Here is a 14,215-nt window from a genome sequence, read left to right on the forward strand (position 1 = left end):
ATCTTCCACAGGGGGAATGTGGATTTCAAATGGAATCGACTCTTACATTGACAGCATTGAGTTCTTTGAGGAGCCTCTTGATGCACTGCTCAAGATCTGTAGACCCTGGTACTGCACCGACAAAATGGTAGAATACATGCCACCCCTGAGATCCACCACTGCAACAAGAAAAAAAAAATTTATAATATGCTACACACAGGCATAAAGCCACAAGCCTCAGCACACTTTACAGGAATTCACTGACCACTGTGGGACAAGGCACACCAATATAAAGTATTTAGCAACAATCAAGGAGTTGCAGCTATATATGAAGTGCACACCTTATGCATACCACAATAAACAACTGCAGCCGGGATCAGCTCCCCATGCAAGTTTTTGTACGGGTAACCGAGATAAACAAGCAATTAGATCCTTGCCCAGGGAAGCTCAATTATACATGGAAAAACAAAGACTGCATCGAGGCTCAAACCCACATCGACAAACATCAATGCATCGTCAAACATCTAGCACCATATTTCCTATACTTAGCTGCTGACTTTCTGCATATTTTGTACATAATATCAGCACACGAGCACCCCAATGGCAGCTCCCATACCTGCATCAAATTTTGTGTGCGGCTTCTTTCTTAGGCTCCGTAGCATGTACAGCCGTATGCCTGGAACTGTCACCCAGTTAATGGCAGACCTCAACTGGCAGCCTCTGCAGACCAGAAGGAAGATTGCCAGAGTTACTATGTTTTATAAAATGGTCAACGGGTTAGTTGACATTGACCTACAAAACTATGTTGTGAAGACAAACAGACAGACGAGAGGACATAACCAAAAATACCAGACTATAGGATGGAAGGTGGCGGCTTGGAGAGACTCCTTCCCAACGACTGTAAAAGAATGGAATGAGCTCCCTCCATCGGCGGTGAATTGTAATAGCCTTGGGAGTTTCAAGTCAGCAGTTAAAGACCACTACCAAACCAAAAGTAAAAATTTAAATTTAATGCAAGCATCATTCAGAGGTTTTTACACAGTTGAGAAATGATGTCTTGCTGACTATACAGATGAGATGAGATGAGATGTGCAGGTTGGTTGGTCCACGTTTCACAGTCAGAGCCGTGCTGTAATGTAGACAAACCAATGCTTACCCTGGTATCTGGTTATTTGCGGCCATCAGCTGTGCTACATCAGCAGTCCTAGCCGTTATGGACGACTTGCCTGTACCAGCGCCCCCTGTGATTATCAATGCCCTATCGTTGCCGATTTCTTCTACATATTCTTTGATTGTCTCAAGCATATTGTTGCGTCCCAGAACTGTTGCACCACGGCTCTTCATAAATGCCTGCAAACAACAACAATAAGGGGCTGTGTAATAATTATGAACCCTGGGGGAGGGTAATTAATATGGGGGGAGCAAGAATTTTTGGCACATATTTACGGCAACCTTTTAAATAATACATTTTAAAAGGCTTAGGAATACAGAATACAGAAATGTTGAAATATGCAAATTGTATTACATTTATCCAGGCCATTTGAGGCTTGCAAAGTGGAATTCTATAGAATATCCTGCTGCACTCGCACCTGTATTAGATTAGTATCTTTGAAAAGAGCGGTATTGTATTCAATCTACATGTATGATTGCAAACATAGACAGGTGTCCAGGTGATGAGTGCAACCTGCTTGTATTGTAGGGCGATATATTTAATCGGGCAGCAAACTACCCAGTTTTTAAGGCCCGTGGCCTTTTGATGAAGACAATGTGCCACCTATCCTAGCATGTTGTTTGGGTCCCAAGTAACATATTTATACATGTTTACAAAAATCCAGATGCAGCAGAAGGCGGCCATCTTGTTTTTCAAAATGCCGCCCATTTTTGGCAAAATATTTCCAATATTTGTCAAACTGCCCCTTCCCAATGTGATTTTATTGGCACAGTAGTGATTGTTTTAGGCTTGTTATAGTAGTTTTGTCATTTTGGCATGCAGTAGCACCAATATTAATGATTTACACATTCAAAATGGCTGCCAAAAATTCAAAATGGCCACTGAAATCAATTTATTTCCTTCAAACATACAATAAGCCTACATCAATCTGGTAACATATGAGATTGGACACGTGACATGAATATTAAAATAATAACAAATACAAATCCCATACTTAATGCACATCCAACCCCACACCATTACCTCCCCCCTGATATATTTCAGATATTATTTTAAAGTGCCACAGAAAATGTATCAAAAACGTTTTCTTGGCTCATACACGGGGTATCCTTCATACAAGAACAGTTGGTGGTGCTAGTTTGGGCTACAGGCTGTATTACTACATCCATAAGCACATGGCAGCAGGGGGTACGTGGTTCTTCAAAAATATTTGAACCATTTAAGTACAATTTGCCCAAATGTGCCCAGTTGGTTGCACTGGTCTCCACTGAAAACCCACCCATCGATATACCAAAATCGCTGAAAAAGGAACCCCAAAACCGTGGCACCTTCCTGTACACCTTCAAACAGGAAGACCCCCCAGGACATGGCATTGACCAGATATTGAGAGGTATTGTCGAGAACAGGGTAAAAGGTACCGAGTGGTCCCAGAAATGGTTTATGGGTCCCGGGGGATGGAATTTTTAATGGTTTCTAGGGATGAAGTTAGGGATACCAGGGATGGGGTATAAAAGAGTACTAGTAAAGGGTACCGAAGGTCCCAGGGACAACAGTTTATGGATCCAGGTGAAGGTGCTAGGTTCCAGTGGTGACAGCAATGGGGTTTGGGGTACCAAGGACAGGGTTAGGGGTTCGGGGATGAGGTTAGGGGTTCCAGGAATGGGGAGAGTCCCATGGTCAGTGTTAGGGCACCTAAAACAATGCCTACTGTACCAATAAATTCACAATGGGAAGGGTCAATTTGAAAAATATTGGATAGGGTGAGGGGTCCTGGGATGGAGTAAAGGGTCCCAGGGTTTGGATAATGGGTACCGGAGACAGCGTTAGGTGCACTGAGGAAGGGCTAGGGGTACTGAGGCCAGGGTAACGGGTTATGGGTCCCGGTGAAGGGGCTAGGGGTTTCAGAGATGACTGGTCATGGTCCAGGAATGGGGTTAGAGGTTGCATGATCGTGACGCGTGTTTGAGGTCCAAGGGATAGGATATGGGTGACTGGGGATTGAGTAGAGGTCCCCGGGAATAGGGTAATGGGGATGGAGGCCAAGGGTTAGGGATATGAGTACCAGGAACAGGGTAAGGGGTGTAAGGCATTGAATATGGGGAACCAGATGTGGGGTTACAGGAGCCAAAGATGGGATTAGGGTCCCAGGGATGGGTCATGGGTCTCAGGGACGGAGTTATGGGTTCCAGGAATAGAGTTAAAAGTCCCATAGTTGGTGTTAGAGGTTCCAGGGAATAGGGTAAGGGGTAATGGTGATATAATTAGGGGTCCCAGGTTTGGGGTAGCCCATTAAATGGGTACCAAGAACAGAGTAAGGGGTGCCGGGCATTGGTTAAGGGTAAACAGGTTGTGGGGTTGCATGTACCAAAGGTGGGATTAAGATCCCAGGGACGGGTTATGGGCAGACCTGCCAACCTAGTGCAGTAAGAAAGAGAGACATTGAGGCCAAAACTTTGTACAGGTACACAAACCAGGTACCGACAAATTCAGGTGTGCAATACTTTCAGAATTCAGGGAAGGTTTTGCAGGTCTAAATTTATCACAATAGACTAAAGAGAATGCTATAGCAAAATTTTAAAGTGAAATTTGCATCATTTTCTGCTGTTCTTACATTTAAATTTGCCATCACTGAAATTTTCAGAAAGTAGGACTGTCCCTCTTTTTCACTTTGGAAAACCCCAAATGAGGGACAGTCCCTCAAAATGAGGGACAGTTGGTAGGTCTGTATGGGTCTTGCGAGAGTTCCAGGTTCCAGGAATGGAATTTAAAAGTCCCAAAGTTGGTGTTAGAGGTCCCAGGGAATAAGGTAAGGGGTAATGGAGATGGAGTTAGGGGTCCCAGCGTTGCGTAATGGGGCCAGGAAAGGGTTAAGGGTACCGGGCATTAGGTAAGGGTACGGGTGTGGGGTTACCGTACCAAAGATGGGATTAGACTAGAGGTTCTAGGAATGGAGTTAAAGGTCCCATAGTTGGTGTTAGGTGTCCCGGGAATAGGGATGGAATTCCGGGTTTCCAGGTTTGGCGTTAGGAGTTCCAGGGATGGCGTTAGGGGTACCGAGGACTGTGTAAGGGTACTGGAGTAAGAGACTTTGGGTACTAAGGATATGGTTAGGGTGTGGTTATGGGCTGGTCCGAGTACATCAAATTTAGCCAGAACATATCAGGTTATGGGCCACTGGGCAGTGGATTATGGGTTCCAGTGTTGTGTTAAGGGGTCCCTTGGATGGGTCTAGGGGCCCCAGGGATGGGTAGTGCTACTGGCCAGGGATGGGGTTAGGGGTACCAAGAATACAGGGTTATGTGAACCGAGGAGGGTATAAGGGTAGGACATTCGGTACTAGTACGGGATACATGTTATTGGGTATAGATATCAGAGTACGATGTACGTTTAGCAGGGTAGGCCTACAGGGTTATGAGTTAGGTACCAAGTTAGGGGTGATCGGGGTAAAGATTAGGATTACAGGTTCGGGTATGAGTATGGTACATCAAACTTAGCGGGAACATAATTATTATTATCATATCCAGATGAGGAGGCATGAAGACATTTAAGGTGGAAGTTACAGATTTTAAATTCAGGAATTACTTTAAAATAAAATGTTATCTGATAGAGAGTGACTTCATATTAAATTATAGGTAAGCATTGGAATGTGGGGGTGGGTGTGTGGGGTGGTGTGGTGTGTATTTGCAGTGCAGCATGGAGTTTGTGTATCTGTTGGTATATTAATTAACATGTTACTTGCTTAAACTTATATTTTATAATGCTCATTGTATGTATAGAGGAAATAAGTTGAATTTGGCGGCCATTTTGAATTTTTTGTGGCCATTTTGAATATCAAAATCGTCAATATTAGTGCATACGTGTCATAAATAATATCCTAGGCCTAAAACAATTGCTATTGTATCAATAAATTCACAATGGGAAGGGTCAGTTTGAAATATATTGGAAAATTATTGAAAAAATGGAAAAAAAAAAAAAAAACAAGATGGTCGCCATCTGCTGCATCTGGATTTTTGTAAACATGTATAAATATGTTACTTGGGACCCAAACAACATGTTAGGATAGGTGGCACATTGGCTTCAAAAAAAGGCCACAGAATTTAGTTTGCTGCTTGACTAATTATATATTAAACCTATTGCTTTATAGTTAATCCTGTCACATCTTCACTTCTACAGCAAATGGCAAATTATGGAAGTAATCATGGTAATATGTTGAAGTAATAAGATACACCCTTGAACCATAAATGTGTACATCCATATCAAAACGACGCATTTGTTGGTTGCTATATGTGTCGAAGTAATAAGATACACCCTTGAACCATAGATGTGTACATCCATATCAAAACAACGCATTTGTTGGTTGCTATATGTGTCTCATTTTACATAGTAGCTAGTAATAAATACCAGACTCATCTCAAGTGGAGATCACCTCAAATCATACTAAATTCACATCATTTAGGAATACAGAGAACGTATTCCTAAACCATGTGACCTGGGGATGATTTTCAGTAACATCCACTTGAGATAAGTCTGGTATTTATTCTTGGCTATTATGTGAAATGAGACAAATGTAGCAGCCGACAAGTGCATCATTTTGATGTACACAAATGCACTGTCCTGTCCAAAACAAATAATCATGTGACGTTGACCTACCTCATGTGCTTCTCTGGCTTGTTGATATGGATCTAGATTGTAATCGGGCATTGGGTATTGCTCCTCAATTCTCTCCTTGAAAAAATCAAAGATCTGCAAATACAAACCACAACATGAAAATATTATTTAGACTTTAAGTCCATTCCTAGCTCAAAACTGACAATATTTAGCTACAAATATTAGAATTTTTTTTTTTTATAATTGGTGAAAATTATTTGGTTTTGTTACTGCACTTGTCAATTAAGTCCCAACTTACGCTCGCATTAAATTCACACATGCACACACCAGTACACATTATGCAATGCGCAACTAGCGTAAGTGTTGCGCCCAGCTGCATGCACACTATTCTATATCAATTCACAATGTTATGAGTCTCATTTTTTTTGCCAATTACAAACCGAACAAACGTCTATTTCAGCTGTGAATGTACTGTGACAAAGGAAGATCTTACACTTCCTACGATGCATTTCTTCCCTGTAGTGGTATACTATTTAGTACAACATGGGTCAATAGTGACAAACAAACAATATTTCAATTAACAAAGGTCTTTCAACTGAGTTATTTCTAGTCTCTATTGACCCATGGTGCACTGAACAGGGCAGAAATGTATTGTGGGAAGTGTAAGATATCTTTAATTGTGGCTCGTCAGGAATTTCTTTGATTTTTTTCCTTTCAGTTACAGCATTGTCACAGAGAACTTATGGGAAGAGGGACTGGAATTGTTTCTGTGATTCAATTGGTGGTATACCATCTCATTTGACTTATTTGACAGGTTAACATATTAGGGTGAGAGATCAACAGGCTCTTAAATCTATACTTTAAGTTTAGTTGCTCTATGAAAAGGAATAAATCTAAAACCACTAAGGCCAAAAAAAAGGAAGATTTGTCTCAAAGCTCACAAGCGGTTTGAAAACAAATGCGATCTGATTTTTGCCGAATTTTTTTCGGAAAATACTAAAAATTAATTTTTTTTGAAATAAAAAAAATTTCTGCATTTCTTTTCTTCAAATTATGCGATTTTACAAATGTCTTGCTGAGCTTTGAGACAAACCTTTTTTTGGCCTAATCACTCCAATTATCCCCTGCTGATCCCCAATTGATAGAGCTGTTATCAGGGTGTGAAAAGTGTGCCAACAGGTTCTATAATAAATAACATTAGCCCATAACATTTTTCCATCAGTTGGTTTATCCACTGTGGTTTATCATTGGGGTGATCGTCTGACCAGCTGGGAATGAAATTGGCCATAGGGGGTAAATTACCAGCAATATGACTTGATTTTATATCCTTTTGTAGCAAAATCCAACTATACTCTATCTGTTCTGAATCATCACTACCGTACTACTAAATATTGCAGAAAACTTTTAAATTCCAGTGGCAGCACCAAAAAAAAAGAAAAGTGGGATGAGGGAGGGGGGAATTGATGGGAGGGAAGTAAATTTCAGGGGAGCAAAAAAGCAACCAATTTTTAATTGCTGCCAAAAGTGTAAATTTTCCCTAATTTTGGGTTTTTACTAGGGGACATGGGGAGGGCAAGAGTACTGACTGGGAAGCATTTCCCTTCATGCCCCCTGATGCAGCCAGTGCTGAATTCACACTATGTGACAAACCAATCTTTGTGATAAGATATCTTACCTTTTTACTGAAGACTTCCTGTAATCCATTGAATTCAACCTTTCCATCATCATCTATACCAGCAAATTCACAATCATACCAGACGACACGCTTACCCTACAACGAGAAAACACACCAAGATATTTAATATCAAAGGTCTATTTGCACAAAACTAGGTCTTACTTAATTAGACCTGGTCTAACTATGGAGATTAGAACTATATAGACTAGGACTATGGAGAAAGAACTTTTCAGCATTTACATGTACATACCTTATTCAATATTATTGTATAGATCATGTTAAGGGCAAATACATGTAACTTAATATTAGATACACTTTAATTTTTGGACTTTGCTAGGAATAAATGGGGAAAATATACCATAATTAGGTTCGACCTGGTCTAAGTTGTTTTGTGAATACTGACCTAAGTGTTTATCTTTGATCATAAGTGATGTGATCAAGGTAAATTAATTGTTTGTCACTGATATTGAGTTTGAGATCAACAAAGATTTTCACAGCATCCTAGAGACCCCCCCCCCCCCATTACACATAAATACCATCTAAAACCTAAAGATCTCAAACATATTGCTGCTGTAAAGATCTCTCTTGTGTACAGTTTAAATCTTTATTAAAGTCATGTTCTTTATACATGTACAAAACCACTCAAAACTGAATTATGAGTGCCATACCATATTTACTCTTACGCTCCCCTTCTTTGAAAGACCCATCTTTTTTCAAAGAAAAAGTGACCTAAATGCAGAAAATTTGCCATTATAGCATGTGAGTAGCCCTATTGTGCTACTGACTGGTTAAAAAAGGTTAATGATTAGGATGACAAATATATATGACCAGCGATTTTGTAATGTAAATTTTGTAATGTAATTTTTCCTTTCTTTTTGTATTTTTGTTTGTTTCTATTCCAATCTTGGCTGTAGTTTGTAAAGGTGCTTTATAAGACCCATATTGTACACATGTATATGTGACACGATCTGGTCCATGGGGCCCAAAGGAGGCATTTTGAAAATTGTGTTACTGTAATTATTACATTACACATACAATAGGCTATCATTTACTGAAAACACCAAAGGCCTAACATACTTGGTTCTAAAGTTATGAAATTTTTGATGTCTATTTTCTTATGTATTTTATTGTATTTTACCTTTATCTCAGTTTCAAATTTGCCGCCTTTGCCCCCCATGGACCAGATCGTGTCACCTATATGTATGTATGTAGTAATTATAATTATTAATAAGCCTACCAGTTTAGATTTCAGCATGTTTTTCAGATGTTCCAGTTTATGTGCTGCAATAGGGTTAGGATCCACAAAATCATCCTTATTCTCAGCAGGTAGTGAGCTTAAGAAGGATGAATTCCTGATCATGAAGAGAGCTGTATGAAAGGAAAGAAAAAAAACCATATATATATTACACGCCTGTCATCAAAATTCTTGTTGCAAGGGTTTATTATCAGAGGTCCTACACCCCAAAATGCAGGTTAGCGCCAGGCCCATGTGTCCAAAAGCATATGGTGTTTGGTTGTAAATTGTTGTTAAATGTTCTGTGTGAGAAATTTTAGTCAATACATTCAAGAACATAGAGAAGGAACATGTCTGTGCATGTACAATAAACTTTAAATCATACACTTCAGGAATCATAATATAACATTGAAATGTTACGCATAATAAACTTTGTGGTTGATGATTTCCATCCAGAAGTCCAAATATTTCAGATTTTCAATCTTTTTTTTAATATTCTTGTCAAATTGAAAGTTACCCTACCCCCTCCACCTGGCTGCATCTTTGGACTGTTTGGATCAGATTGTGCCACATAATGTGTACCGGTACTTACAGTTTGGATTTTCAATGCGGTAAGCCCCATGTAATATTTCCATCTCTGTAACAGACAGACCTTGTACCCAGCGGTATTCCCTTGCTAAAGACTGAGGTACATCTTGGTGAGTGGGGATCCAACCACAACGCTCACTATGAAACAAGAAATAAAGTTAAGAAATTACAATACGGTAATTTGCCCTGTGTAAAATTTCCTAAATATAATACTGCATCTGCAATGATATGGCTGGGCCTACTCAAATGTCCTGGCAAATGTGCCGCACGGTGTATTTTACATCATTCCATACGGACCGTACCGTGCATGCAAAGATCACTGACAGTGACTCAATCAACCAATCAGTAGTTGGAAAATCGTTAACCCCATGACGTCATCGCTGCATTTTCATTGATAAAATTCAAAATCGTTCAAAAACACCAGTCTTTAATTGCAAATATTAAATTTTTGTGTGTATGAATGGCAATGTCTATCTCAAATTAACATCGTGTATTATCGTAGCATTGAATGCGCTGAAGCTTGTGAGGCGGATCCGTTGCAAATTTGGCGGATCTCTTGTTTTTTGTGACATTAAAAATCCATCTTTCGCATGGCCGCTGTGTGGGGGTGTGTAGGAACGGGGTCAGCTATGCACGCATGGATTCTGTTAATAACAACCTGCATGCATAAACACCAGTACTGCTGCCAATCGTAGCAGGGTGTAAAATATAAAACAAAGTCAATGTTTAATCTCAAATACGTTATGGGGTAAATATAAGCATTTGAATAATTTAACAATAATTTGAACAAATGAACATGAAAGTTCATGAGGGATTTTTCAACATATTTGACTGTTGGATACATATGGGTGCTGCAGCTTTGGAGCTAAGGCAATATGGCGCGTTACTTTGAAGTTGGTAATGGGTAAATTACACTGTGCGCTGTGGTAATGAACCTTGTGTTGCGCATTATGTCACATAAACAACTTGCTCTGGAATGCATCAAATGTGGGCTAAGTACCCAAGTTGTGGACTTGACATTCACAGGGGTACCAATGAGTAAAAAATTGATATTTGCTAACATTAACTTACATTGATTTCTTCCAGACATATTGTCGCTGTATTATGACAAGACCTCGTATCTCAAAAAAGTGAAATGTTCAGGAGGGCAAAAAACATTGCTGTCTTAAAATGTTAACACTATAGCAGACTTCCTTCCTGTCAAGAAACGATGTTTTGTATGCGCTTTGCTACAGTCATGACTACAATAACTCCAAACACAAAGAAAGACACAAAAATGGAGTTTCAAATTTTGATGTTTGGAGATACAAGGTTTTTGCACAATATGTAAAATAACATTCCTTTCGACATTGGTTGAAATGTGTAATGACAAATTCTCGTAACTTCGTACTATATCTTATCTTATCCTTTATAGTTAGTTAGTTAGTTAGTTTAATCTTTATTAACGTCACACTCTCACATAGAGACCAGCCAATTCTGGCTTATGAGTGACAAAACAATAATATACAATATAAAAATATAGCACATAAATAATACATATAAATAGAAAATAATAATACATTTAAATATAGTCAAGGTTTTTTTAAAACAATAACATGCATATACATTTAAAAAAATAAACAAACACAAGGAAATGTTAGCTGAAGCCTCATCGAACGCCCATCATGCTTTTAGGCCTAGACCAGAAGAACAAAATAAATGCAAGAAGCCGCAAATGCGCAACATGGTAGAAGCAAGCATGATGTTGACGTGTACATGAGGAGACAGCTAAATAATAACAATTTATTTATCCCTTAGTGTACACAATAGATTGACGAAGTGTGAGAATTTCATTTGCAAATTTTGCTACCCTGCAACAATGGTTGCCATCTGACATTACAAAAATGAATTTATTGTAATCTGAAAGATTTGAGAAACTTGGGTTAAATTTATATTAGATACCAGGTTTGGTCATTTCACTTTTGAAAATCAAGTTACTGTGGGTTTATTGTTGCAGATAGGCAAACAAGGGTTTTGCCAGCATAAAGCCTGGCTTGCTAGCTACAAAAATCAGTACAAAATCTCAATTTCACTGAAAAGTATATCAGCTATATTACCTTGTTAGATTGCTATACATACCTTGTTAGATTGAGGAAGAATGGCATAACATTATCCTGATAACAGCGATCTATTTCCCCCAGACACATCCGCAATGTCTCTTCTGATGTTGTGTCCTTAGGAACACCCTGAATGAAATAAACAAGCACAATATGAATACAATTATTACGGAATGCCATTTACTATGGAAGGCGATCCCAAATAAATGTGGGGGATCATATTTTTTTACACAAATTCCTTTTGAGCTCATTGCCAGTGGGTATAGTATTTTCACAAACTTGGACATGCATTACAGCTTATTTGCTAGAATTCATTTTCCATGAAACGCTAATAGAAAAAGCTCCTTTTACAAATGAGTAGAGTAGGTACTGGAGCAAAACATAATTTTAATTAAGTAATTAAGTTACATGCATTTTTTTCAGTCATCAGTTAGTACTTTATGTTATAAAGTGCATATTTCAGCACTCAGATTACATTATAATCAAATGTTTGCTTATTCATTCATTTCATTAAGGTTATTAATTAGTTTAAACTGTTGTGATTTGGTAGTTCACAGCATCTTACGAATGGTTGTGAGCTTTGGCAAAAACTGCATTGCTCAATTCATAGTGAGTGTTTAGAAGAATTAAAATATCACAGATATACTTTTATATGTGCTGCTGCGGTTCTTGAGTTACGTTGTAAAGAGGGCTGAAACAACAACACTTTTGTAAAACGTACATAACTCATTAACAACAATAAATTAAGCAAGTTTGCAAAGTATACGATTTGTAGAATGAACTTTTGCAAAACATCAAGGTGTTATTTTTCAATAATATATTGATCTAGATAACGAAAATCGAATTTTAGGTTGCTTCGACCAACAATATCTCGTCTACCCTTAAGCAGGTGACTACAAAGTTTCTCTATATACTACAATTTGAAGGTAATGGCATCTGGCAGTAAAAAGTTGTCAAACTCCCCTAACACTTTTTGCACATAAGACAAGTAGGATGTTCTTTGCCTTTTAGGTCTTCTTTTATCATGCAATGGGGTGTAAAGAGCTTATCTTCAGCATAGTTCATCTTCCTGCATCCTCAGGATATGTCCCAGGAATCACAGTTCTTGTGACTTGACAGAGTTGGTAATAGAGGCTCAGTGCATGTTGGTGATTTTATAGATCCTTTCATTACTGACATGGTCAGTGCCCTTGATGTTCAGCATTATTCTCTATTATTGCTTATTATTAACTAGTAATTCTTATTTATTAATTCAAGGTGTATGACCAGGCCCGTAACGAGGTTGTGTAATGCAACCCCCCCCCCTATAAATTGGCAAAAGGTCTGATTTGTCTATAAAAATAGCAAAATTAGGCTAAAAATTTCAAACTTTAGATAAATGTACCCCAAATCATGAACTTTCTGTAAAATATGTCTACAGTCTCCAAAATTCAGAAATTGTAGAGAGGGTAAATTAAAGGTCTGCTTTTGGCCAGAACGAGGATTTCTCTTAAAGATATTGGACTGCATTTGGAAAACATTGTGTGTTACAATAATTGGACCATTCATGCAGCCAGGGTTGCCAAAAAATTTCAGCCCAAATCGCGGGTCAAATAATCGAAATTGGGCGACTTTTCTCTATACCATTGGTTTCTATGGGGCAGGAAACTATCGGAAGTCGCGACAGCCAATGTTGAAAAGTCACCCAATTTTTTTCTTAACCATCGGTGTCTATGGGACAGGAAATTGTCACAAGTCGTAGAATTTTTTTCAAAATTACGCCTAATTGGGCTACCAAATCGCGGGTTTATCAACCCTGCATGTAGCCACCTTTAATACCAGGTCAGTTTATTTGTATAATTTGTTTACCACAACAAATCAATTAAAATTGCATAAGGTTGCAGGTGATTCAAGCCAATAATCAATAAATTACAACCTTTCTATTAGTAACCCAACATTTTTGGTGGTCAAAAATTTAACATTCATTACAAATTCCCAAACAAGAACTTGTGCCAGTATTCAACATGATCATCGAAGTAAAAATTATAATAGTACATAATTCTCTGCACACATGATAATGTGTACATACTGTTGCCATTGTAACAAGAAACTATGCCTAAATAGTGTCATTTGTGCTGCATGGGTTGTACTCATTGCTCAGGGTTATCAAACCCAATTTATTAGCATAATTGGGCTACTTTAGGAGAAAAATTTAAAAATCATGTTGACCTATACCTAAATTAAAAATTACTCAACTGAAATTTTGGTAGGGGAACTTTGAGAACTAAGAACTGATTTGGAGCAAAATTGGGGCTTGATGAACTGAAATTTCAACCAGTGGCGTAACTTTGGGCCAGGGTGCCCGGGCGAAAGTAGATCGGGTGCCCCTGACCAAGGATGTGCATACTCCGACCTGTAGGAGAGTGGCGTAGCTAGGGGTTGTGGCGCCCAGGGCTAAGGATACATATATAATGGCGCCCCTCACTAATTCTTGAAAATGTGCACAAATATGGCCAATCACGCATTAATTTTGGTCATAATGAAGTTGAATATCGGTCTTTAATTGATCTTTTAAATGATTTTGTGGTGAAATGCGCGTAAAAAATGTGACTTTCATTCGTTGGAGGGGGCGCAGAATTGGGTAATTGGGTAGGGGCGCCCAGGGCACGCGCCCTCTTTGCCCCGGTCGTTATGCCACTGGTGTAGGACCTATTTGCTTAGTTACCAGACTATGCTCAGCTCAGACTATGATCACTATCTCACATGGCGCAAGAAAGACGAATCGCGAAAGTCCAGTGACCGTACAGCGCCGCCCGATTTTTTTTCCGGGTGGGGCAGTTAGTGGACTTTCGCAGTTAATCTTTCTTGAGCGATCAGAGTCTTGA

General features: G+C 38.8%; 1 protein-coding gene across 1 annotated transcript in view; it reads right to left on the reverse strand.

Annotated features, from left to right (window-relative positions):
• LOC140145829 (telomerase protein component 1-like) overlaps window positions 1–14,215 on the reverse strand; it is a 52,232-nt gene that overhangs the window by 28,604 nt on the left and 9,413 nt on the right. The window contains exons 4-10 of the mRNA XM_072167510.1: window positions 11,374–11,480; window positions 9,260–9,393; window positions 8,671–8,801; window positions 7,434–7,529; window positions 5,801–5,893; window positions 1,136–1,329; window positions 47–158 (exon numbers count right to left, since the gene is read on the reverse strand). Coding sequence (XP_072023611.1) covers window positions 47–158; window positions 1,136–1,329; window positions 5,801–5,893; window positions 7,434–7,529; window positions 8,671–8,801; window positions 9,260–9,393; window positions 11,374–11,480 — 867 coding nt within the window. The remainder of the gene's footprint in view (window positions 1–46; window positions 159–1,135; window positions 1,330–5,800; window positions 5,894–7,433; window positions 7,530–8,670; window positions 8,802–9,259; window positions 9,394–11,373; window positions 11,481–14,215) is intronic.

This window comes from Amphiura filiformis, chromosome 2 (genome assembly GCF_039555335.1).
Source record: "Amphiura filiformis chromosome 2, Afil_fr2py, whole genome shotgun sequence".
Taxonomy (NCBI): Eukaryota; Metazoa; Echinodermata; class Ophiuroidea; order Amphilepidida; family Amphiuridae; genus Amphiura; species Amphiura filiformis.